This window comes from Salvelinus alpinus, chromosome 5, assembly GCF_045679555.1.
Source record: "Salvelinus alpinus chromosome 5, SLU_Salpinus.1, whole genome shotgun sequence".
Classification (NCBI taxonomy): Eukaryota; Metazoa; Chordata; class Actinopteri; order Salmoniformes; family Salmonidae; genus Salvelinus; species Salvelinus alpinus.
The window spans coordinates 22143831-22170022 of record NC_092090.1 but is presented as its reverse complement, the minus strand read 5'-3'; the positions used below and the strand labels follow the sequence as shown (position 1 = coordinate 22170022).

Below are 26192 nucleotides of genomic sequence, written 5' to 3'. Positions count from 1 at the left end.
CAGCCATAAATTAACACAAAATGTTCATGAAACTGTCATGACATATATTACGACAAGTTGTCAGTTATGACATTATGATGATGCTGGTTGTCAAGTGTTACCAAGTTGAATACTTTTCTAATCAAGATGTTATTTTTCATTGTTAGTATTTTGTTTAGATCATTGACAAAAAAAATGACAATTAAATCCATTTTAATTCCACTTTGTAACACAACAAAATATGTAAAAAGTCAAGGGGTGTGAATACTTTCTGAAGGCATTGAACATGAGATCAATCATACCACCAGTTGCTCATGAAGACAAGAAACTTTTTACAAGAAAATAATTTATTTTTGGAACAACCATATTTGTTTTATTCTTACATCACACACACCATTGGGTTTCTTTACAAAAACACACCAGTGATCTGAATTCATAATTTCATACTGTATGATTATATCAGTGCACCAAAATTACATTTCCACATCCACCACCCTTCCAGAACAGCTAACATCTTCATACAATGAAACGGATTGTAAACACAAGAATAAAGCTCTAGAATGTTAAAAGTGAACATTTGTTGATGTCATGGATCACTGTGTTCTTATTGGTGGAAAGGGCTCCATTCCCCATATCTTAGCTGTGTTCACCAGCTTCAGGCATGGTCAGAACGTTTCAGATAGAAATGGATTGCATAGCATTTACAGAGCTTTCTTTCTTGTGGAATCATGTTGGTTCTATGCACTACTTTTCTATGAGCATCGTTCTGGACATTTCACCCCATGGAATAAACCCCTGGGGCTGTAGGAGTGCTGATCTAGGTCCCCAATGTCCATACAACCAATGAAATATTTTGATTTAACAGCCAAAACTGATCCTAGATCAGCACTCCTACTCTGAGACACTAATTACATTTGGCCTCTGATCTCAGTGTGGTGAGCTCATCCAGTCTCAAAAGGTTGTTTCTCAAAAGCAGGACCTGCAAGACCATAGTCAGTCACACTTACACAATTAGTTTCAACAAGCGGAAGTTAAGATTAATACATTGTTTCATATCAATCCTAAAATAAACTCAGAACATCGGACATGGATTGGAGGCCATTCTCTATGTTGAAACAGAACTGCATAAATAAGATGGTTCTCCCACTTTCATTTTACTCATCTTTCCCCTCACATGTCTGCATTCACACCTTGAGAGAAACAAAAATCCCTATTGATTATTGCCTTAATCTGTTATAAAATGGCCCCTGGTCCCTGTCATACAGTAACATATAACTGGGTCGTTTCACCAAATGACTGCCTTTTGTATCCTTTTGATAGTTGAAGTAGAAATGATGTTCCAATATTGAATTTTAAAAGCCTGCTATTCATTGAAGTGCCCTTTAATATAGACCACATGGAGAATTCAATAAATCACATGTTTTATATGAATAGACTTCCTAAAGTGCAAAAATTCGGCATTAACATGTCCCTCCATGAACTCTGTTTCCTCCAGGAAGATTTTAACCCACTTAAGCTCAACATTTCTCCATCATTGTAAAGCCCTAGTTATTTAGTTGCTTTGGCAGTCATTTCTGAAGATTGTAATTAATTTCAAGAGAAAAAAAAGTCCCTTCATTTTAAGGTTAACTCTGTTACGTAAACTGAACTTTCGATTTAAAATGGTGAAACTATAATAATAACCTAAATACACTAATATCTAATAGTCAAATCACAGTGTAAAAGCAGATGAGCTGGTTCTGGTGTTTTGTGGTGGGAAACTGAGTGGGTCGAGCATAACACGTCAACCCTGTTACCCCATATATAGACAGGCTAGAAATGTTTTAACTTGTATTTTATTAAAGCTTGCATTCAATGGCCCCTCCTGGTTGTACACAACAGGCTCCCATTCCCTCCATCACAATGGGATTTATGGCTTATTTATGATCACCAACCCTATTACTTTATTTCAAACTTAATATAGTTGCTTTTTTATTTAACCTCTTGAGATGGAAAAGTGTTTTTAATGAAGTTGAACATGTGCACTTTGAGAGAATGTTACCAGCTGAATTCTAAAAAGGCACTGAATTGGTGGAACGACCGAACTATGTATACATTTTAATTCATTTGTATCTTTAAAAAGTGAAGACATGTTTTGGTTTTCCAAACCAGAGATGGTGTTAGGACTCAGCATACACACCTACATTCATTCATATACTCTCACAAATCTGCACATACAAGAAAATAATAAGTCACCGTAACAATACAAAAAACATTTCGAAAATAATTCTGAAAAACAAACAAAATGTTGAATTCTGTAAGTAGTTTGAAGAGATACAATCCAAACCTGCATTTCTGTGCAAAGTTAGGTGATAAGTGGATTTCTATAGACAGAACACACCCTGTTGGTGTGGAGTCATAGCAAAGACGGCTTGTTATGCTGGTGTATCAAGACTCAGATCTTACTCGCTGGGATATCTCAGAACGACATGACTATCGGTTAGACTGGACGAGTCACTGACTAACTCATTTCCTATCAACTTTTAACTAAAACTGAAGTGTCCTTAAAAAGTGGTAACAAACATTGGTAATAAACATCAGTTAGTTCAACAGCTGTATTAAAATCTTGTCTCACTGAGTTAACATCAATAATGTCTAAAGGACTACAGTACAGTAACCTACTGGCTGGATTTAAGACAGTAGTTGTAGTTTGCTCTCCAAGCCTGCAGATGGCACCCTTGTGTTTGGATGCCAGTTGACTGAGGAAGTTCGAGAAGGGAGTGACGTTTACAAGGCTGAAAGAACTCAGCCAGCCAAATGACTGGCAGGAGGTGATGTTGAAAGAGCTCATTATGGTACACAGATGGTATGGGTTGGGTGAGACTGATACGCCTGGCAGCATCCCAAATGGCACCTTAATCCTTATATAGTGCACTACTTTTGACCAGAGTCCATAGGGATCAGGTTAAAAGTAGTGCACTATATTAGGGAATATGGTACCATTTAGGACATAACACTAATGTACAGTGAATCACCAGCTTTCCCTCCCTACAGTTCACTTGGCTGGACCTCTGGACTGGACAAGTCATGACAACACACCACCAGCATGGCTGCCACTGCAGGCTTTGAAGGGGAAAATGCATGGCCATTATATAGAAGAAGAGGAAACACGGAAAGCTATGACGTCTCAGCTATAACATCTAAACTTTATCTTTTTCGCCACTCCCCCTTGACTTCGGGGTTGTGTCTTTGCGAACCTCATCAGATTCTCACCTACACATCGTTCTCATACACCTCAGCATCTTTCAGCATTAACATTCCAGCATTCCTTCAAACATAAACGTGTGTGCTAAGACCTTCGGTCCTGACAACTAAATGGAAAGAAGTTCTCTCCCCCGTTGAAAGATAATGTTCCCTAGCAACAAAGTTGGGCCATTCCCATGTATAATATACTTCCTCTCTGGTAGACCTCAACACTGCCACCAATATTCTATCAGTATTCTACCGCTGGTCAACTAAAAACCTTTTCTGTGACGACTTTTGGTTCAACAAAATGGAGTCTGTTGGAAGTCATAAACACAATGATTATGGCCATCCTACTCAGCACACCTCACAGCTCAGGTCCCATGAACACATGGTCTATAAAACCAGTCATCTACATGATTGTATGTTCACCTCTGTACAGTGCCATCGACAATTAAGGGTTCAACATCAGATGTGATAAACCAGTTATCACAGCAGTTATGTACGTTGTGACTTTGGTTGAAAATGTATTTGTGATATTATTGAGTCAGAGCTGCTAGCCCAAACAAGTACACCTAGGTCCATTTCCATACGAGTGTCTGACACTGGAGTGTCTGTGTATTGGCAGTGGGCTACTCTCTGTGTCTAAGGGAATGACTCCATAGTCAGTCATGCTTCAGAAGACCTGGAGCTGATCAAGGGTATAGGACTGAGTAGGTTAGGGTTAGTAGTAAGGCTGAGTAGGTTGACTGCACAGGACAGACAGCCAAGGAAGACTCACCCTGAGGGCTAATCTCAAATGACACTATTCCCTACATAGTGTACTAACATGTAGGGCACTATATTGGAAAAAGTGTCTTATTTTTATATACAAAAATCCTCTACTGGGAGGGTGGACTGTAGGGTTTAGTGAACGTGGGGATCATTTGGGCCGTCTAACTTGAAGAGTTATCAACCTCTCTCCCTCCCGTTCGTTAGTGTCACTGAACTAAACGTTAAGCAAAAAAAAAAAAGTTTCTAAACCTTTGTCTTCCGCTAGTCCCATAAAAGAATAACAAAATGGTTGAATAAAGAAAGAAACGTGACATACAACGTATAAAGTGCATTGAATAAAAGTGATAGAATAACGAGACAGTAGGAATGTGCATGGATCTCATTGAGATTGACCACAGGTCAGGTCCGCTAGGTAAAAACCTACCTCCACTGCTTAATATCACTGAGGGGCGAGTGAGATCTTGGATGCATCCCAAAAGGCACCCTATTCCCTTTGTAGTGCTCTACTTTTGACCAGGTCCACTATATTTCACCATAGGATCTAGGGTGCATTGTGAGACATACCCCTTGATTCTACATGGAATCAAGTGCGAAATAGATACTCATTTTATGGGGGACTCGTGATCTGAAAATAATTGTATAATAAAATGACTATAATAATAATAAACTAATTCAATATTTGTATACCTTCCAAAAAGGGCTGATATTCACCAAGAAAACATATTTAGGACTAAAACAGACTGAACAGAGAATCAGATCAACCTAATAGAAAAGGTCACATACTAACAGAGCTATCCCGTAGCTCTCCTTCTCAGCACACACGGCCTGCTAAACTAAACTGGCTTTTTATACAGTATTTGTGAGTAACATACATTGTATAAAGAGGCGGTGTTGGTTTAAGACGGCAAACTAGGCTAAAGCCTTGGCAGTCGTCAGCAGTGAGCGCACTGTAACGTACAGTAACTGCAGCTTCATTAGTCCTCAGAGATAGTACTAGGAGGTTTCTTCTGTGCTGGTTTTCTCTACGACTACACATCTACCATGTCTCTCTCTCCCTCTCTACTCGTAGGATGCCAGTTTGATTCATCCCTTTTTAGTGAGTATTTGGTCAAAGTCTCCATGGTTGGATCTCAGGGATCTCTCTTGGTAATGTTTACGTAAGGACAAAAGTAGTTGTTCCTCTCCACTCCACTAGTTCCCCTCAGAGACAAAGCACAAAGGCATTTAGTCATTTTAGTTCCTTCACGTGTAAGGTGGTTTTGGTTAGAGGGGGGCAGCAGGAGGAGTAGAGGCTGAGGGAACAGGGGTACCAGGGAGGGGAGGGTTGAGACAGTAACCCGAAAGAGGCGTGAGAGGAGAGAGAGAGAGTAGTAGTTCAAGTTTGGTTAAGGTTTCTCCTCAGTGAGTGGGGAGGGGGGGGGGGGTCAGAGGTGAGCGAGAGAGGAGTTCAGGAAGTTAAAGGTTACGCTGCCTTCTCTTCAGGACAGGGTGTATTCAGGTTCCCGCTTTTTTGGCATGGCGGTTTCTGTTTTTCCCATTGGCACATGGCGTTGGCGTAACCCACGATCACCTTGTCCATCCAGGTGAGGGGCTGGGGGACGAGCACGGCCCCCTCAAAGAAGCCCAGGTGCCCCCCATGTAGTGTCAGGGCGAAGATGACATTCTGCTTCTTCTCTGGAGGGGGATAGGGAACAGAAAGGGAGAGGGTAGAATATGAAGATAGCGGCATCTTTTAAAACATATTTTTAAGTTGATAGACAAATGGATAGAAATGTATGAGAGGGAGAGAGATAAGAGGGATACAGTACAGAAAGCAAGTGGAGGAACGGGAGATGGAACTGCTGCCTCCAGGGGCATGTGATCCGGGTCGGCAGCACTACCACCAGACCAGCCCCCGGAACCACATGGGAGTCATTGTTTAGTGACAGTTATGTCAGGAATGATGCCATACATTCTGTAAAATGACGAACACAGCACATAATGTTACACCAAGGTCGTAAAATGGCGTCATCTGTGTAATGGGACAGAGATATTGAGTCAGGCGTCTAGGAGGACAGGGAGAGAAGGAGAGCAGGGTCCAGTGTATTAACACCCATCACTATCCCCAGTTAGCTCAATAACCCTGATGAAAGATAAACAGCACCTTGATAAAGGCAATAAACATGTAATATCTATCAGGATCGACCAACTAGAACAATTAACTCATTACTCTGTAGCTGAGCTACTTCATACCGTTCGGTTTTGGTTTTTGTTGAAACACCAATTGTTCAACCCAATCCACTGGGAGGTGCACGTCAACCAAAATGGGACAAGTCACTTTGATTGGCTGTACAGTACAGCCTATTTATAACCTATTTAGTGAGGTTAGTGTTCATATATTAACTTGAAATAAACTGTTAGAACATTGTAAATAACAGATTAAAATGACACAACATAACCTTTTATGAAATGACTAAGCATGTAGCAAGTAACAGTATTAGAACAGAATCAGGGTTGGGCTGATTAAGGAAGTAAATTGATATTCCAATTCAATAATAAAAATGGACCCCTATTTTCCATTACTTCTAAATTAAACAGAGAAGTAGAAGATTTTTTTTCTCCCACAATTGAAATCACTTTCTGAATGGACCCCAACCCTGAACAGAACACTAGCGTGGGATCCAGACATGTAGCTGTAATTTCTCCAGCTCTAACTGGGTTAGTGGGGAACACTGCAGTGTCCGCCTGGTGAGCGCGATCCCACAGGGCTTGTACCAACCATAGACTATCTGCTAACATCTACCAGCGGTTATAATAGCCTAGGTGATTCTAGGAAATGACTCATATTTATAAAAAAAATTCAAGGACACCCCAGCTTTCCATTTGGCTGAACCCTGAAGAGGGTTTGATGTAGGAACACATTCATAATAAACCATTCAGTTTGGCTGGCTGCATCTTTTGGGAAGCAGTGTCCTATCAATTGTTTAATAGCGTTTTAAAAAAGGACCATTAACTAGACGCAAGGAAAAGTTGAAGCTTGCTTTAAAACAGAAATAATGTCTAATATGCAGCTTCCATTTTGTGACACAGAAGATAAGTATGAGCAAAGCATCATGAGGTGGCCCAAGTTGAGGTCAATTATACAGAAGCCTAATTCATCTAAACTACACACTGTTAAGTCATAATAATACTGTCATATTCTTCATTTGAATAACATTTAATTTGAATCCTAAAATGAAATGGAATTTAACTCTGGGTTAAGCACTATGCAGCACGAGACTCCTGACTGAGGATTGTTGGCTGGATTTGTCCACCAGACAGTCCTAATGACATGTGCCAACTACCATGCAGCTTAAAGTTTGATTCCAGGTGAGGTGACTACAATAGTTATACAACAGCTTCTGCATGTTTCCAGGCTTCCTGTGGCCAGTGTGAGTCTGCCTGACTCTTCTAGGGCAAAGGGGACAGAACCACCAGCTGATATCCCCTTTCAGAGAGTTAGGCAGGGCACCAGCTGATTTCCCCTTTCAGAGAGTTAGGCAGGGCACCAGCTGATTTCCCCTTTCAGAGAGTTAGGCAGGGCACCAGCTGATTTCCCCTTTCAGAGAGTTAGGCAGGACACCAGCTGATTTCCCCTTTCAGAGAGTTAGGCAGGACACCAGCTGATTTCCCCTTTCAGAGAGTTAGGCAGGGCACCAGCTGATTTCCCCTTTCAGAGAGTTAGGCAGGACACCAGCTGATTTCCCCTTTCAGAGAGTTAGGCAGGACACCAGCTGATTTCCCCTTTCAGAAAGTTAGGCAGGACACCAGCTGATTTCCCCTTTCAGAAAGTTAGGCAGGACACCAGCTGATTTTCCCTTTCAGAAAGTTAGGCAGGACACCAGCTGATTTCCCCTTTCAGAAAGTTATGCAGGACACCAGCTGATTTCCCCTTTCAGAGAGTTAGGCAGGACACCAGCTGATTTCCCTTTTCAGAAAGTTAGGCAGGACACCAGCTGATTTCCCCTTTCAGAGAGTTAGGCAGGGCACCAGCTGATTTCCCCTTTCAGAGAGTTAGGCAGGACACCAGCTGATTTCCCCTTTAACTTCTCTAGGGTAGGGGGCAGCATTCAGAATTTTGGATGAAAAGCATGCCCAAATTAAACTGCCAGCTACTCATCCCCAGAAGATAAGATATGCATATTATTAGTAGATTTGGATAGAAAACACTCTGAAGTTTCTAAAACTATTTGAATCATGTCTGTGAGTATAACAGAACTTATGTAGCAGGCGAAACCCCGAGGACAAACCATTCAGATAAAAAAAAAAATAATTGAGGTCACCCTGTTTTCAATGAGTTTTCATTGGGAATCCAGATTTCTAAGTGACTTGCTTGCAGTTCCTACTGCTTCCACTGGATGTCACCAGTCTTTAGAAATTGGTTGAGGTTATTCCTTTGTGTAATGAAGTACGGCCATCTTGAAAAAGTGTATCTTCATGTGTACTGTTTGATAGAGGCGCAAAGACCAGAAAGCATGCTTGAGTTTGTTTTCTTCCTGTATTGAACACAGATCATCCAGTCTTCAATTTTATTGATTATTTACTTTAAAAAATACCTAAAGTTGTATTACAAAAGTAGTTTGAAATGTTTTTGCAAAGTATAGGTAACTTTTGAGATATTTTGTCGTCACGTTGCGCAACTTGGAACCGGTGTTTTTCTGGATCAAACGCGCCAAATAAATGGACATTTTGGATATATATCGACGGAATTAAATCGAAGAAAAGGACCATCTGTGATGTTTATGGGACATATTGGAGTGCCAACAACAGAAGCTCGTCAAAGGTAAGGCATGAATTATATTTTTATTTCTGCGTTTTGTGTCGCGCCTGCAGGGTTGAAATGTTTTCTCTTTTGTTTACTATGGTGCTATGCTCAGATAATAGCATCGTATGCTTTCGCCGAAAAGCCTATTTGAATTCTGACATGTTGGCTGAATTCACAACACGTGTAGCTTTAATTTGGTATCTTTCATGTTATTATTTAATGAAAGTTAGATTTTTATAGTAATTAATTAGAATTTGGCGCGCTGCATTTTCTCTCGCTTTTGGCCTAAACTCCAATTTTTGGATATAAATATGAACTTTACCGAACAAAACATGCATGTATTGTGTAACATGAAGTCCTATGAGTGTCATCTGATGAAGATCATCAAAGGTTAGTGATTCATTTTAACTCTATTTCTGCTTTTTGTTACTTCTCTCTTTGGCTGGAAAAATGGCTGTGTATTTCTGTGGCTATGTACTGCCCTAACATAATCGCAAGGTGTGCTTTCACCGTAAATCCGTTTTGAAATCAGACACTTTGGTTGGATTAATGAGGTTTATCTTTAAAATGGTGTATAATGCTTGTATGTTTGAGGAATTTTAATTATGAGATTTCTGTTGTTTTGAATTTGGCACCCTGCAATTTCACTGGCTGTTGGTTAGGTGGGATACTACCGTCCCACATACCCTAGAGAAGTTAAGAGTTAGGCAGGGCACCAGCTGAGAATCTCCTATATCTCCACCCTGCATCTCTGTGTAGTGGTGGACACAACAGTGGTCTAGGGCACTGCATCGCAGTGCTAGCTGCGCCACCAGAGTCTCTGGGTTCGCGCCCATGCTGGGCTGGGTTCGCGCCCAGGCTCTGTCGCAGCCGGCCGCAACCGGGAGATCCGTGGGGCGACGCACAATTGGCATAGCGTCGTCCGGGTTAGGGAGGGTTTGGCCGGTAGGGAGGGTTTGGCCGGTAGGGATATCCTTGTAAAAAAATAAAAATGTAATAAAATGTATGCACTCTACTGTAAGTCGCTCTGGATAAGAGCGTCTGCTAAATGACTAAAATGTAAAATGTAAATGTAACAAGCCAGTGGGCTAGTGTTACCCTCCATCCCAGCTCTGGGACTCTATAAATAACAGGACACAGGAGGCATCACATCACCACCACACATTGTGCACCACTGAGGAAACGGGATCATTTCAGTAGGGAACTTCTCTTTGGACCTACGCCTTCAATGTTTGCAGATCTGTAAGGTGGGAAGCAATATGGTGGAAGCTCTACCACTACACAGCTTATACCTAACCAGACCCTTCAGACATGCTTACATTAAAGGGTAAGGGCCAAGGGGGAGGGATAGAGGGCAATTTGGGATGGGCTGTTCCAGAAATCCCGTGAGAGATGAGAACTGGCTGGAGTACTGTACACTCCATGGATCTAATATAATCCAACACATGGTGACTAGTTGGTAGTGCTGAGGTGGTTGTTTCCATAAATAACATGCTTTCCTTTACTGCTCCCTTTGATCAACCCAGTAAACCCTTGAGGATTGAGCTGATTGGCCGCTATTCTCAGTGTTCTATTTTAAAATGACAGGTTACCATGATGGGTGTTCTATCAGTCATTAGAATCAGTTAGTGTGGAAGAAAATAACAGACTTTAGTTTGCATATCTAAAAAGGTAAGGAGGCCTAGCGGTGTCTACAGTCTAAGTCACGAGCACACGAGGAGACAGAGGCTCTCATCTGTGTGATACACTACAGTGTGTGTGTGTGTGTGTTTGAGTTACTGAGCCAGTGTTAACCAGTCAGACATTCCCAACACACCTAGTTCTACATACCGCCCCCTCCCTGGCCTGGGTGTGGGAGTTAAAGGATTCCTCTGCCTATTCCAGCTCTGCTGTTTCAGAGACAAAGGGAGATCTTTGTACCAGGTGTTGAACTGGTGAAAATACAGTAGACTTCTAATGATTTCCCTTGTGTTAGTACACAAATAACATGTGCACATACTGTTCTGGACATTAAAAAGTGACTTTTCAAAGTAGCTTGCTGACACCAAGTTCATTTCAGCAATGTGTTTTTCTTCCTGCGTTACAGTACTGGCTAACTTCTTATGGAGTGGCTGCATGATCGGATTCTCTGGACGCCTCTCCTCAATAGCTAAAAAAAAACATAACTTCAACGCACAATTATGTTAATGTAGCTCCGCTGCTCCCTCTGCTCTGCATAAAGGCATGTTGTACAACGTCTGTTGTAACTAGAAATGCCACCATCCACATGTGGTACAAACATCTGTGTCTATTGTCTGTTGTAAATATAAACATGATCGACGTGTTGTACAAACATCTGCGTCTATTGTAAATATAAACATGATCAACGTGTTGTAGCCTACAAACTTCTGTTGTAACTATAAACATGTTGTCCAGACTTCTGTGTCAACTATAATGACATGATCAACATGTTGTCCAGACTTCTGTGTTAACTATAATGACATGATCAACATGTTGTACAGACTTGTGTGTCTGTGTTAACTATAATGACATGACCAACATGTTGTACAGACTTCTGTGTCTGTGTTAACTATAATGACATTGCATTATAACAGAAGCAGGACACAGACAGTCCAAGTAGAGATGTCATTTTATCAAGTGGGGAATGCGCATGTTTAGCTCTGGGGAAAAGGTGTCCTGGGGACGGGATAGGGCGGTTTGAGCCGGTCATGCAGCCTCTGACAACTTTTTAAATGCCCAGAACTGTCCTGTGATTTTAGAGCCAGTACCAACAGTCAGATCAGTCTACTGGCTCTGAATGTGCACCTCAGCAAGTCTTAGGTTGAAGACAATAGCCTGACTGACAGATTGACCAGGCACTGCCGAGTGGCCCTGTGTCTCTGTAGGGACGAGCTCTGAGTAGATAAACTCTGTGTGTGTACTAATGCAGGTGTGTGTTACCTGCCAGTGTGCGAGGGATGGTGAGCAGAGACCCGTGGACCAGAGGATCGTCTGCAGAGTTGACCAGCAGAAGTGGCACGTCAACCTACAAAATACAACCATAATTAGATATACTGTATGCAATACACAAGCCCAATAAGTCCACTTAGACAAGCTTAAATCATGAACTCTCCAAAGAACCTCACACTGTTCTAAGCACTTCCTTTAATACATTTCTGATATTCATACACACATACATGTTTAGAAAAGTATTGTTAATTCACACAGGAGAGAAGTAGGGATAGAGAGTATCAACCTACATTGTGAATATAATGCACACAGCTCTCCTTCTCGTAGTATTCTTTGAGGGAGTTGTGCCCGTGGAACTTCCTGCAGAGACAGGAGGGGTGACAGGTCACAAAACAAAGCAGCATGCTGTGGAAACTGGAGGGATTATTAAGTGACATACTAAGTGTGTGCGCACATCCCTACGAACCGTGCACAGCAAGATACTCAGAGGCCTTTCTTAGAGCTTGGCGATATAGCAAATTAATGTTTTAGCACACTGTTCAAAATGCCTGTATTGAAAAATCAAGGTAAAAAAAAAATATATTTTAACTGTCTTTTTTCTCGTCTCCTTTGCTCCTTCTGTGCGGTGTTCACTGTGCACCTTCCCACTGACACACAGCAAGCCCCTCCCCCTGCCACTCACCACAACAAAGACTAAAGAGCACTTCTTCCTCTCTGACAACAAGCAGTTTAAACTCTCTATCTGCATTTAAACTAAACCTTTCTAATGACACCCTATTCATGTCTCAGCTCCCAACATGTAGAACAGAGCAGACCTTACTAAGACGTGTGTATCAACGACTTGGGCAAAAGTATGCTAAGTTCCTGTCGTGCGCGGCATTGCGGTAACACCACCGCTAGCAGCATTTTACCCACATGCTGTTATGTGCTAGCTGTCTAGTATGTGTTTTATAAATGTGCAATGAGCATAACAAGACACATTAATATCAGGAATTGGCAACTCGTTCTCACTTGATTTCAATATCTAAACAAAGTGAACAGTTTGTTCGAACAGGTGGAGATGGACAGGAGGGTGTATTCATAACAGTTCAACTGTTATACCATGTTAGCAAGCAAATACACCCAACTTGGCTAGACTTGAAATATAAAGATTAGCTGGCTACCCACTAGAAGGTGAGCTTGAGAGGTTGACCTGTGTTCATTATCAATAATTCCTGCTACCTTAAGTTAGTCATTATTAGTGAATGTACATTGTGCCTGGTTCTGGTTAAATATGTAACAAAAAGGGTATTTTCATAGATTTAAAAGCCAGCGCAGCGATTATTGCAAAAAAGCAGGTTAATCTATTTTGATAAAATACATTTAATTATTAATGGGTAAAAAGCTTAAGTATAATTTTACAAGCCCTGAATTCATCATATTATTCCAAACTGTTTGAAATGCAGTGTTTTGACCTTAAATTGTGCAACAAAGCTTATTTCAAGATTTAAATCGAGAAACTCCCATTAGTTAGAATTTGTTTTAGGCCATAATCGCCCAGCCCTGCTCAATGGCTCCTAGCATAGTGTTCCTACGTATTGACAAAACTCGAAAGGTTTGGCTTGAACTTCAGCAGGTGCTGATGAGTGTTGACAGTATTTTAAACATACAGCCATAAATCTCACATTGACCCCCTGTGAAATCAGTCCTAAATATTGTAGTGTTGAGGACTCAACACTGATTTCACAGGGGGTCAATGTGAGACCGGTTGCTCACAGGAATAATTGCGTTAGATTCTATTTAGTGTCTTTTACTAAAATGTATTGGGTGGAAAGAAAAACACTGATTTGATTCTGAGTCTAGTTTATTTTCAGCATGTGCTATACCTCATGATGGTTTCATCGATCTGCATGAGGGAGGTGGCCGTGTAGAGCCGGCTCAGGTCTGCGTCCTCCATCTTCGTTGCACTTCCAAACAGACTGCCCCTGTAAACACACACACAAAATGTTGAGACATGCCATTGAAACACGTGACAACACTAGTTATTCTCAGTAAAATCCATACCTATACCAGGAAATTCCGTGCCATCGCTAATTGCCTCCATTTCATTAGTTAAATAGTTTGCCTCAGGGAGCTGCTGTGTACACGTTTGGTGTTTCTCCTCTATGGGGAATTTCACTGATCTGCTGGGTTGTGACTATGAGTTAAGTCCAAGCCATTTGTCATAGATCTTAAATAATATAAGCCATTTAGCAGACAGTTTGTTTTCCTATGGGTGGCCCCAGCAGGGCTTGAACGGGTGTTATGATAGCTCCCAATCACCACATGGAGTTTCCACCATATCGCTTTTACAGTAATTTGGCCATTTCAGATGCATGAGAAGTGTCATGGCCCTAGGGTAGGGGCTAGGGGTTTCTTTGGGACTGGGCCTACCAGTGTGACTGTGCTAAGTATTGGAACAGGGCTGAGTACCTGTGTGAGAGGATGATCTTCTTCATGTTGTCGGCCATGAGGAAGTTGTAGAAGCGTCTGCACTGGTCCCACTGTAGGAACGTCTCCTGGGCCCTGTACACACACACACCAGGAAGTCAGTTGTGTGTAGAGAGAGAACAAATTATATTGTTGTCATGGTTATATCCGTTTGGCCTGAGAACCAACATTGTCAAAAGTTGTCTAAAGCATGCAACACGGGTTATCACGTTAGGCCAATACAGGACAACAACAACAAACTGCTGCCAACAACACTTTGTACTCTTGAAGCTGACATGCTAACCATCACCCCACACGTTAAATCCACAGAACAATCTCTCACTGCACTATGAACTCACCAACACTACCTAGCTAGCAACAAGCTATCAACAAGCTAGCAGTACTAGCAACTAGCTAATAACTAGCTAGCAGTACCCATCTAGCAATTAACTAGTCCAACTTCATATCTGCTAGTGCACATGTAATCAGTTACTCCTCAACCTTGTTTCACATGTTATCAGTTACATGTAGGCTTAATCAGATTTTTTTGCCTGACCATAAGTCCAGAGACCTCTATGATGACACACCAAATGTGTTTGATGGATCCTTTTTGTCTTCTTCTAATGCCTCTTAAGGGGAAAGTAATCAAAAAGTAACTTAAAGTAATCAGACAATGTTACCGGGTTTGGACAATCCAAAAGTTACATTACTGATTACAATTTCACAGGTAACTAGTAACTAACAAATTGCATTTAGAACGTAACCTACCCACCCAACCCTGATGAGAAATACTACAGAGGTAGCATATATAGTGAGAACTACGCAGCAGGCATAACAATCCCATTCAACAGATGGCATGGGCAATGACAAAAGACAAGGCTTTAGCTATGACAGACAGGAATGGAAAATAAAACAGAGGTATAAAGACTAATCCCATTTCACAAAAGGCCAGTCTGCCTGGTCCTGACACACACACGAACACACGGTTTACTCTCTGGACAGAGCAGACAGTGTTCCTGCCAAGAGAAGTTGGCCACGTTTCACACTCTAAAAGGTGTGGTTCAAAAACACGTTTCACAGAGTTCCATCTTTCCGTCCCAGAGCTTGTGCAATACCACATCTAGAAACACTGGAGTTGTGCGTTTTCAGTCACTGTGTCGTGACAAAACAGTTTTCCCCGTCACGACAGAAGCTCAAGTGTTTACAAAGTCTATGCTCATTATGATAACAGGGAGTCTGCTGCAGACCCAAGTGTAATCAAATAGATTACAGGGACTAAGAACAGAAAACCCTGAAACCACCTCCATGGAAGAACTGCATGGTGCATGAACAATAACACTAACAACCCAGGTTAACGGAGCAGCCAACAGTATGAGTCTGTTTCACTATTCAATAACACAGAACTTCAGTACTGTAGCCTAGCCTACATCTTTGCCTACCTCAAAAGACTTGGCAAGGCAACAACCAGTTGTCTACAGCTGAGACAGACCGGCACCCAGGCAAGGATAAAAGGCAGGGCATCTGTCCTCTGTCTTTGTTGTGTTAGTCACCAGTCCACTGAGATCACAGATAAAGCCAAACTACAGGAAATGATCAATGTTTGCTGGAGAAAAAACAGGATCCCAGCTACTCTCAGCCTTGTTGCCATCTTTGTCAGACAGAAAGCTGCTGGGCAAAGTGAATTCCATCTGAGTGAACCTCCTTTTACAGAGTAGCAAGGCTCAGAAGTAAGAGAGACAGAGCACTTGCATTCAAAGCAATACACTTGGAAAGTATAAAGGTGCATAAAAGATGACGGCCCCCCATGTACTTACCATAAAACGCCTCGTTCGCCATATTGTACACAGCTCTCTGTTACTCATTTATTCTACTGGCATTATCACAGTATACATGATTCTAATTCTCACGCCAAGACAGTGGCAATTTGAGAAAAAAAAGTTAATTGTGCTTATTTACTGGCACATTGAACCATGTCGCGTGCCGTAGTTTACAAACTCAGTGGATCGTGCTCAAACTAAGAAATATCTGAATTCCTTCATCTTTAGAAGCCTTCGCCAATGGTAAAACCCAACTGAACAGTATCATTTTTGACAGCTGTTTTACCATAGCTTGCAAAAGAGTAGCAATGGATGCTAACCAACTGTACAGTAAATAACTTCAGCTAGCGAGCTAACTTCACTAAGGTGGGGCAAAACAATTCACTTATTTACATTAAGTTAGCTATGTTACAGCTCATTGATAACAAGCATAACACTGCCTTTAAAAAAGACAATGTGTCTACACTGTTTATATTTTGATGGTTATGACACCTTCACTGACCAAGTATACAGCTGTGTGTAAAAAGGGGATATAGTATGTAATGCAACAAACACCCTTAGCTAGGCAAAATGGCCGTTCAGCATCCTTGCGCAGCAATTATAATACACAAAATTGTGCAGCACTGCAATTTGTAACCCCACGGAAAAACACGGGACAGCCATTTTGAGTAGCTCTTACATGTTGCTTTTGCGTACTTGCACAGGGTATAAGTCTTAAGACCGTAGCCCACCTGAGTGCACTGTATCCCTGGCAGACGCTGACGCAGCACAGCACTCTCTCCTGATTGGTCCGGTTCTCTCCCAGGAACTTGCACACGATGTTGCCTCCCAGGCTGAAGCCCACCACTATGAGGTGGGTGTGAGGGAACATTTTCTTGATGTAACCCACCATGGACGCAAACTCCCACGTGCAACCTACCAGAACAAGCACACGGACCAGAGCAAAGACATTACATACTGGGGCTTTGAGTTGGTTCATTTCCTTGGGAGCATAATTCATGGCCACTGATCTGAAATGAGGGTGGTGTGGTGAAAACCTATCCTGTCTTTTCACCTATAAAACTTATTGTTGTTGCTTTTGTGTGTTTTTTTTATAAGGAGTATGTGTGTGTTTGTACACGTCTGTGTAGTCCTCACCGTAGGTGAACATGCGAGGTGAGGTGAGCTCGATGTTGGGCAGAGCACCCAGGTGATTGAGCACAGCACACCTGTAACCCTCCTTCTGAGAGTGACCCACAAAGGTGCGGATGTAGTGCTTCTCGCTATGGTTACCGATCCCCGGGCATATCACCATGGTGACGTCATCTGTTGGAATAGCAAACATACGAACAGATGGATCAGTGAGCCGTTTCCAAATGAAAATATGTAAAAGGCAAGATTACACGTCCTCATTGCACGGTGTCGTACGCAAATATGACAGGCAGCAAACAGAGACAGTATGGTGCCACAATAAAACCTCTGTAGGATGAGATGTCCCAGTCACTCAAATAATAACACAAGTAGTAGCCTAGTTACCAGAGGCTCTTTATTACCTTAATTTAACAGGCTAGTCAATTAAGAACAATTTGTTATTTACAATGACGGACTGACAAGAGGCAAAAGGGATACAAATGTATTTTTTAAATAACTATGTAAGATAAAAGGGACAACAGACAGAAGCCACTGGCAACAGCACAACTAGAACAGGAAACAAACAGTGGATGTGTGTGTAGGCATGTGTGAAGTAAAGCAACATGCTCCCTTCCATATGGCAACGCAAACTAGTGACAATTAGAAACTACTACGTCTCAACTCTGAGGTCAAAACAAATGAACTACGTCCCAAATGGCACCCTATTCAGTACACTACTTTTGACCATGGCCAATAGTCTGGTCAAAAGTAGTGCACTAAATAGGGAATAGGGTACCATTTGGGTCGCAACCCTGATCTCATCACCTTAGCCGAAAGTAGAGTTTACCTAGAGTCACGGTCTGTAAATCTGTGTCCTCAACAACACTGACATAATAATCACCTACACAACGGGAAATGGAACCATAGTGTAAACAGGTCAATGGACCAACAAAGGCGTCAAAACCGCCCTGACAAACTGAGCCCAGACAGGACCGATACTGTACATAGGACAGGTCCATAGCACAACATTGGGCTATGATGAATTTACTCTCATGCTTCCAATGAGCTCATTCAACAGCTTTCCTTCCCATTGCACTTCTCTCCTTGGTCATTGCTGTAAATCAACAGTTAAATCTAGGCATAGAAAAGGTAAGGCAAGCACATCTCAATTGAGGGGGATGTTTTTGTTGTTGACTGTTTATATTGCAAAAAGAGAGTCCTAGGCCAACAGAGATTCTCCATTCTTGATAAATGATCCATAAATGATTGAACTAGCCCACCTCCTGTCCGGTGGTCCCCCATGGGCTCGAAGAGGTCAAAGGTGGCGGTGGCCCCATCCTGCATGGGTAAGTACTTCCTGAGGCCTATGGGGTGAGGGCAGCTGACCCGCCCCATCTTGCCATACAGTGCTGTCTGCAGGTGGCCACTTTTACCCCACAGCAGGGGCGGAATGTACCTGCAAAACACACAAACATTCACTATGGGCTGTTCTGGTTCGGACAAGGCTTACTTACTACATTTACTCAAGAGATGAAAGGTTTATTTGCAGGTAATAAAATACATTGTAATTCTTCGTATAGGCCCTAGGAGCTCTATCACATAGGCTAGTAGCCTACATCGCACACATACAGTACACTCTACATGTGTGGAATGTGCAAGTGTCCATAAGAGGTTCCTGTAAGAAAAACACACAACAGCATTAGGATGTCCCTTGAAGTAATAGAATAACTTTACTTGATGACTTGTTCTTGCTGACAGTTTTATTTTGGTCAGTCAGCTAATGTAGTATACTATTTTATTTGTATTCAACCTTTAACTAGGCAAGTTAATTAAGAACTCATTGTTATTTACAATGACGGCCTACAAAGAGGCAAAAGGCCTCCTGCGGGGAACGGGGCTGGGATAAAATTTTAAAAAAGGTAGGACAAAAGAGACTTCATGACAAAAGAGACACCAACACTACATAAAAAAGAGAGACCTAAGACAACATGGCAGCAGCACAACATGAAAACACAGTATCAGCACAACATGGCAGCAGAACAACACGACAACAACACAGTGGCAGCACAACATAACACAGTAGCAACACAACATGGCAGCAGTACAACATGACAACACAGTAACACAACATGGCAGCAGTACAACATGGCAGCAGTACAACACAGTAGCAACAACAAAGAGGCAACAACATGGCAGCAGCACAACATGACAACAGCACAAACGTTGTTAGGCACAGACAACAAGGGCAAAAAGGTGGGTGGTTTATTTGCTGTGTTGACTCTGTCACAGTGCGTTGGAACAACATTTACACACAGCGGGGGACAGGGAAGAGATTCACATTCCTAAGTAAAAAACACACGAAGCTGACCATCCTTGATAATGCATCTGCCCTGGTACTGTATCTGTATGGGAGCAGACGTATGTAAGGGTCCAACCCTGCAGGAGATCAAAGTGGATCTATCTGCTGCTAGCACTGCAGTGAGACATGAGCTGGGATAGTCATATCACAGTCATACAATCTACCATCTCACATCCGCACACTGAGTTTAGCACAGAAGGATAAGAGCGTCTGCTAAATGACTTAAATGTAAATGTAAATGTAAGTACACCGAACATTTAGCAGGAAACCCTTGGCAAAAAGCCAAAAACAAGTAGTGGTTTCCATTGTAGGTCTGTTTATAGATTAGCAGCCACGATAACAAAAGAAGGAGATCGATGTTGACAATTGCAATGTCCTCAAATGTAGCTTTGGCCTCCGATGCTCCCTGACTGGAGCGAATAGCTAGGCAGCTCCCTGACTGGAGCGAATAGCTAGGCAGCTCCCTGACTGGAGCGAATAGCTAGGCAGCTCCCTGACTGGAGCGAATAGCTAGGCAGCTCCCTGACTGGAGCGAATAGCTAGGCAGCTCCCTGACTGGAGCGAATAGCTAGGCAGCTCCCTGACTGGAGCGAATAGCTAGGCAGCTCCCTGACTGGAGCAAATAGCTAGGCAGCTCCCTGCCTGGAGCGAATAGCTAGGCAGCTCCCTGCCTGGAGCGAATAGCTAGGCAGCTCCCTGACTGGAGCGAATAGCTAGGCAGCTCCCTGCCTGGAGAGAATAGCTAGGCAGCTGTTTGCAGAGAAAACCAAGGTTAGAGATAACCAAGGTCAGAGATAACCAAGGTCAGGGTGAACCTCTCTGTGTCAAAGGACGGACTGACGGTCCACACACATGGGTGGGGAGTGTACAAACTGGTACAGTAAATATCGTCAGCGAGCAAAGTCTGTTGCTAAATCAACAGTTGCACAACCCCCTCAATCTCATCTTCCTCCACTGTCATTAGAGCAGTCTGAGCACCTGGACATTACTTCCCTTACGTAACGCCCATCTCAAAACACAATGACCGCTGATGCTTCCCCACACCATTACTAATATTACAGATAAGACCTCCAACCCCTGTGTGTAAACAGCATTATCAACTCTGACGTAGGTAGAGTTAGGAAGGTAGCATGAAGTAGAACAGAAAAGCAGGAGTACTCCGGACCTCCAGGCTCTGATTTAAATATCCCCGATATAGACTAATACACTAAAGTCTTGGTCAGGTTTGATTGCCCAGAACATTCTCGCTCTGCGAATAATCCTCGACTGGCAGGGATGACGTAATGTTGTCACAGGAGGACTAAGAGGACAAGGGGAGGAGTCCAGGCAGGCGAGGGGGGGGGCTATGGGCCCAATACTGTCATGACTGATGAAAGCTACACTTTTGAATATCTGTGTGACTGAAATCAGTCTGTCATATTGCCTACACTTTAGAGTGGTGTAGGTCTGGGTGCTCCAGTCAAGACAGAAAGAAAATGAGAATCTGAATCTCGTCTGTGACTGCACACATGTTCCTCCACACACATGTAGCGACATGTCTGTGCGCAAGTTTGTGTCCTCATAGATGTCTATGTGCATGAGTGTGTGCGCTGTAACCTGCTGTCGCCCTTGACAGTCATCAGCAGACCAAAGCAAAGGAAACAGAAGCCAGCGTGGGCTGATAGATAGACAACACCCTTAGTTGTCGGAGGTACAGATCAAAGTCACGGGTCTGTTCTATTGGAAGTCTGATTTAATAACTAGCCTTTTGATATGATGCAATACACAGCCCTCTGATCTACTGCCTGAAGGGGTAACCACAACACTTTTTGGGGGTAAAATCATGGGGTAAGCCAGTTAACCTAAGCTCTTCGAGGCATTCATAAATTATATTCTTCAAAAAAAAAACAATGGCTACATATCATTATTTGAAACATTCAAAAACAGATGAACCAATCCCACATTGCCCCTTTACAGGGCTGGTTTCCTGAACACAAAGCCATCCGAGACGGATTGAGATAAAAGGCCAAGTAGACCTCTGATCATGGAAACCTGGCTTCACTCAGTATCAGAGAAGAATGGCTCTGTTGCACATCACTCCAATGCAGGATCTGCCCTTTCAGAGGCTAACTCCCAAACTCTCCTTGGGCTAAATTGAGTAAAATGTTTCAGCTGCGCCCTTATTTTCTACAATACAATGACAGATGGAATGCATTGACTGCTTTGAACACAGAGTCGTTGCCCCCCTGTCTCGTATTTCCTCCACTGTGTACCTCTCTCCTTCTCCGTGATTGATCTGTCCGTGGTCACCGTGCTGGAAACAGTGTTATGCAACTTGACTGGGTGTCATTAGGAGTTACACAAACCGTCCTGGACCATTAGTCAGCATAAACAGTGCCAAGGAGCAATAGATGAATGAACGACAGCCCTACTAGCCCAATATCCTTTTACACACTTTCTGTCTTGGCTAGCTTTTGACTGAGTACAGCCCAGTGTAAGGATATAGTGCAAAATTAAGATTAAAATGAATCTAATTAAGAAGCAATTCACCTACTAATTAGTATAATGAACCTTATAAATGATAAAATGTGCAAGAGTTGGAGCTAAACAAATAGTCTTATCACATACTTATTAAGCCTATGACTAGATCAAATGAACTGACGGCAAATATTTAACTGGGCATCCCTCCCTGAGGAAGTCTGGAACATTCCAGGTCCATTAGTCACGGCTAAAAACACACCAGTCTTAAAACACACAGACAGACTGTCAAACAAAAGCAAACAGCGCACATGAACACACACAAACCTCAAACTACATCTACAGTCTGCTTGGATAAAAAGTATCTGCATCCCAATTCCCTACATATTGCACTACTCTTGACCAGAGCCCTAAGGACTCGTGGCCAGAGATTTGAGATGAAATAACAGAGGCTTACATAACGAGACAGCAGCTGAGGGAAGCCTCCAGAGTCTCCCACCGGGCTTCAGACTCCCTTAAGACAGGGCTATTAGGCCAGTAGAGTAGAGTACTGGCTCTGAACCATGCCACACATTCAGAGAAACCTCTAGTCATACAGGAGTATCGCTTTATTCCACAACACACAGGAGTTCTTTGGAATGTGGGACTAGATGTAGGCTATAGTGTAGAGTGACAACAGCAGCGTTGGTGCTGTCACGGCAAGGCGATCATGGGTGCAGTGTTCCAATTACGGGCTACTGAAAACTCCCAGAACAAATCATAAGACCCCAATAAGCTATAAAATAGTCATGGCCAACTCGGTGGCCTTGTGGTTAGAGTGTCCGCCCTGAGACTGGAAGGTTGGGTTCCCCGGTCGAGTCATACCAAAGCCTGGAAAAATGGGACATTTAAAACATGGCCAAAGACTGAACGACAGGCCACTCACTCTTTGGTCAGGATGGGGCAGGACTTGAGCAGGAAGCGGTTGAGGGGCGTGTCCTGGTAGGTGATGTCAGGGGCGGCGGTGGGACTCTTGAGGTTCAGGCAGCGGACGATGACATACAGCACCGTTGCGACCGCCGCCAGCTTCATGCCGTCGAACATGGCCGGCATCTCCGGGGCGACGATGGTGTAGTCATAGTAGCCCGAGTCTTGGGTGGCCATGGTGCCTCTGAGAGACAAACACAGAGAAGTAAACAAAGCGTTAGACTGTAAATATTCCACGTAGAACAAATACAGCTAGTACAGATGATCCTGCTACACGGAAAACATTAAATCAACTAGCCTACATCAGCCATGCTCACATGTACACTGATTAACTGTACCCTGGACAACACAACTACATTTATGTCACTTTAAACTTACGTCTTGTTCACCAAACTTAATCAGTGGCAGTAAACAGTGTGGACCATGGAACAAACAGAGGGCACAAAGTGGTCTAGCTATTTCTCTGTCAAAAAGAGGAATTCAAGGCATGTAGCCTAGCAACAGCTAAATATGTTTCAGCTGCCTGCTAGGAGCAATGACAGAAGCAGAAAATTAACAAAGCCAATGATGGTAAACAGACTTGCCAAAACAAAAAGAGATGGTGGAGAAAGAGGTAGGCTGGTTTACAGTCCAAAAAGAAGAACTTGTGGTATGTAAATATGAGTCAGATGAGGTAGTTTAGATAAAACAAACAAACTTCAGAACATGGATAGGAAAGAGTTGAGCAATTCTATCAAACAATTATTTACTTACAATTTACGTTTCAATTCAATAAAAAGATGATCCACTCTGTCCAACAGCCTTTATTTGTGCAGTGACAGAATCACAGTGACGTGGTAAAATCTGGAAGAAAAACAAACACTTTTATTTCATGTTTTAAAACAGGTGTTAAGAATCAGCGTGATCTGGCAACCCAACAGAACATCAGAGAAAATGTGCCTCTTCATATCTCCATACTAGACTTCTTTCCTTTAACATGGTTCTACAATCCCTATAGGTCCTCTTCAATATTAAGCACTGACCTCAAACCAGTCATTTGTGACGGATGTGTTCAAGTTCATCTGTCTCCTTGGTTAACAAGAGAATGTGCAGTGATCAATCCTAACAGCCCCATTACTAACAGTGATCCCCGCTGTCCTCCACTGCTCCAAATGGAATTCCCCGTAGAGCAGGGAATTGCTGCCCTCTCCAATCAGAAAGAACACGGTCTGATAAGAATCAATTACATTAGCCATGGCCACTAAGGTCAGCAGGCCACTAAGGTCAGCACTTCTATGAATCCTTTCTAAGGCTGTGTGCACTAGGCCTATATAGGGAATATGGTGCCATTTGGGATGTAAACTAGGCTCTGTGTGTTCTCCTCTATACCCTCTAGAATGCATTAGTTAAGTCCTAATAATAACTGCAGTAACTACAAGCCACTTCTCGGGGGGGTTTGAAAGCATACTTTGATTTCATGGATGCTCAGATCTTGCATCCATAGCTCTGTCTATGAATTTGAGTGTTTTTACATTTCTCTAACCCCATTCCTCAGCTTTTTACCAAAACAAGTGATGGGTGGCCGCTTTGTTGTTGTTTCGTGTAAACTGCAGATTGCCTCTGATGTGGGAAGGCCAGTCAGTCATCCAGCGTGATCACTGATGTAGCCTTAAATCATTTGGGGGGGAAGCAGGTGCCTCAATAGGCCACGGCTAGCCTGTGCTAAGAATCACAGCCTGCCCTGCCACCATGAGATACAATAACATTCCAGAGCTGCGTAGTTGAGAGATTAGGGAAACCACCACGGGCTCAGCCCCATATCACCCTACTCTTTAATCTGTCGGCCACAGTAGTGAACATTTGCAGCTGGGCATGAGTGAGAATGCATTGAGATGGCTTACCCCAAATTTAACTCTCCTGTTTTAGTTTTCATCACATGGACCACTTTTTTCACATGTGTATTGGTAGGCAGGTGTAGGAATAATTTGCCTAAGTGTGTGATGATGACGATGATAATATAGAAATAGGAACACACTGCATGAGAAGACAATTACCTAGCTAGCTAATTTAGTTAGCCATCTCAGTAAATGCAGATTATCATAGTGCGCAGCAAGTCAAGCCGAGTCAAGGGAAACCCACCACCAGCTACAGTACGCACCATGCAGTCCCCGTTGCTTTATCTATCAATGGCTTTGCCACCGACAAGTAATGCTGGACACAGCAATGTTTTAGATGGCTTTCGTAAAATAAAAATGTTTTTGTCGACATAAGTAATAATATAGTAAACAAGTAAGAGGACTAGTACTGTAACGTTAGCTCGATGCTATTTGGCAAAGGGCCCCAACTCACCATCCCTGCTTTTCACGCATCCACGAGCTAGTGGTGGAATGAATGTTGACAACCTCTCTCGCAGTATGTCAAACCAACATACATCTAGCGAACTAAGCAAGGTATTTGTTCAAATGGAAAATAAAATGTGTTAGGGAGCTAGCATACCTTGCTTAGTTCGATAGTGGTGTGTTCAGCTAGCTAAACCGACGAAAACAACACAGCGCCCTGCGCCCCGTCCCTAATCGTAACAGACAGAGATAGCTGGCAAACTAACCTCGTTACCGTCCTCTCCTACACCGTGTCCAGTCTTTTCCTTTTCTCCTTTGTGTCTGAATCCGTGTCTTTCCATAGGGATGTTTCTATATTTATCTCGAAATAATTTACGGTCCGTCTTTTCTATTATTTCACCCTCTCTGTCGATGGACATGCATTGACATGTAGCTACCGCTAGACTGACATCTCGGAATTCACTTCCTATTCCTATCTCATTTGCATATGATTCCCCTTCTTCTATTGGGTTATAAACGCAGAAACGTAATTTCTCTGACGTATTTTCCCATTTCTTACGCTGCGCGGCTCCAGTTTCTTTACAGCGATTGGCTAAAGAAAATTAATACAATTGTATCCCCCCCAAAACATATTCAGGAAAATAACATGCTTACATATTCATCCGTTAATTTAATAAATAGCTAGCTCAATGATCACAACTTATTGCTGAAACGTGTGGAGAGTCGTGCGTCAATGTATAAGCCAATATAATTGTGTCTCATATAATACATTTTCATTGATCAAAATGATCAATAGCATATAGTCTTTCTTGGAATGTGCAAGAAGCATGAGGATGCCTCCAAACAACAGTTATGTAACATCAATACATTCCCTTTTAGAAAGATATCTGAGCGCTTTGTTCAGATAGCCTACACATTACAGCTGAATATGTACATCCTTTCTTATTCCTTCAAGCAATAACTTTTGTGCAAACACACAACTTTCCTAATGGATCACACACATTCACAAC

At 42.6% G+C, this 26192-nt stretch overlaps 1 protein-coding gene across 2 annotated transcripts; it reads right to left on the bottom strand.

Moving 5' to 3' along the window:
- Positions 1 to 308: 308 nt before the first annotated feature.
- LOC139575736 (monoacylglycerol lipase ABHD2) lies at positions 309 to 25694 on the bottom strand. Of its 2 annotated transcripts, none has more exons than XM_071400979.1 (11): positions 25449 to 25694; positions 23618 to 23707; positions 22824 to 23048; positions 18363 to 18538; positions 17110 to 17277; positions 16704 to 16887; positions 14159 to 14251; positions 13573 to 13671; positions 11998 to 12067; positions 11699 to 11783; positions 309 to 5649 (listed from the first exon to the last, which is right to left on the bottom strand). In XM_071400979.1, the coding sequence occupies exons 3-11, from the start codon at positions 23039 to 23041 to the stop codon at positions 5438 to 5440; spliced, it is 1305 nt and encodes a 434-aa protein (XP_071257080.1). In that variant the 5' UTR covers positions 23042 to 23048; positions 23618 to 23707; positions 25449 to 25694; the 3' UTR covers positions 309 to 5437. The 2 variants fall into 2 exon arrangements, with proteins under 2 accessions (XP_071257080.1, XP_071257081.1); XM_071400980.1 differs by lacking the exon at positions 25449 to 25694 and adding an exon at positions 23887 to 24019.
- Between the last annotated feature and the right edge of the window lie 498 nt (positions 25695 to 26192).

Bases quoted from the DNA above. Each gene is read 5' to 3' on its own strand.
- LOC139575736 (XM_071400979.1), bottom strand. From the start codon at position 23,041: ATGGCCACCCAAGACTCGGGCTACTATGACTACACCATCGTCGCCCCG. The intron at 14,252-16,703 runs GTGGGCTACGGT...GTGTGTGTACAG, and splicing joins CAGGGATACAGTGCACTCAG to GGCCCAGGAGACGTTCCTAC. The intron at 13,672-14,158 runs GTACTCAGCCCT...GTGTGTTTACAG, and splicing joins AAGATCATCCTCTCACACAG to GGGCAGTCTGTTTGGAAGTG.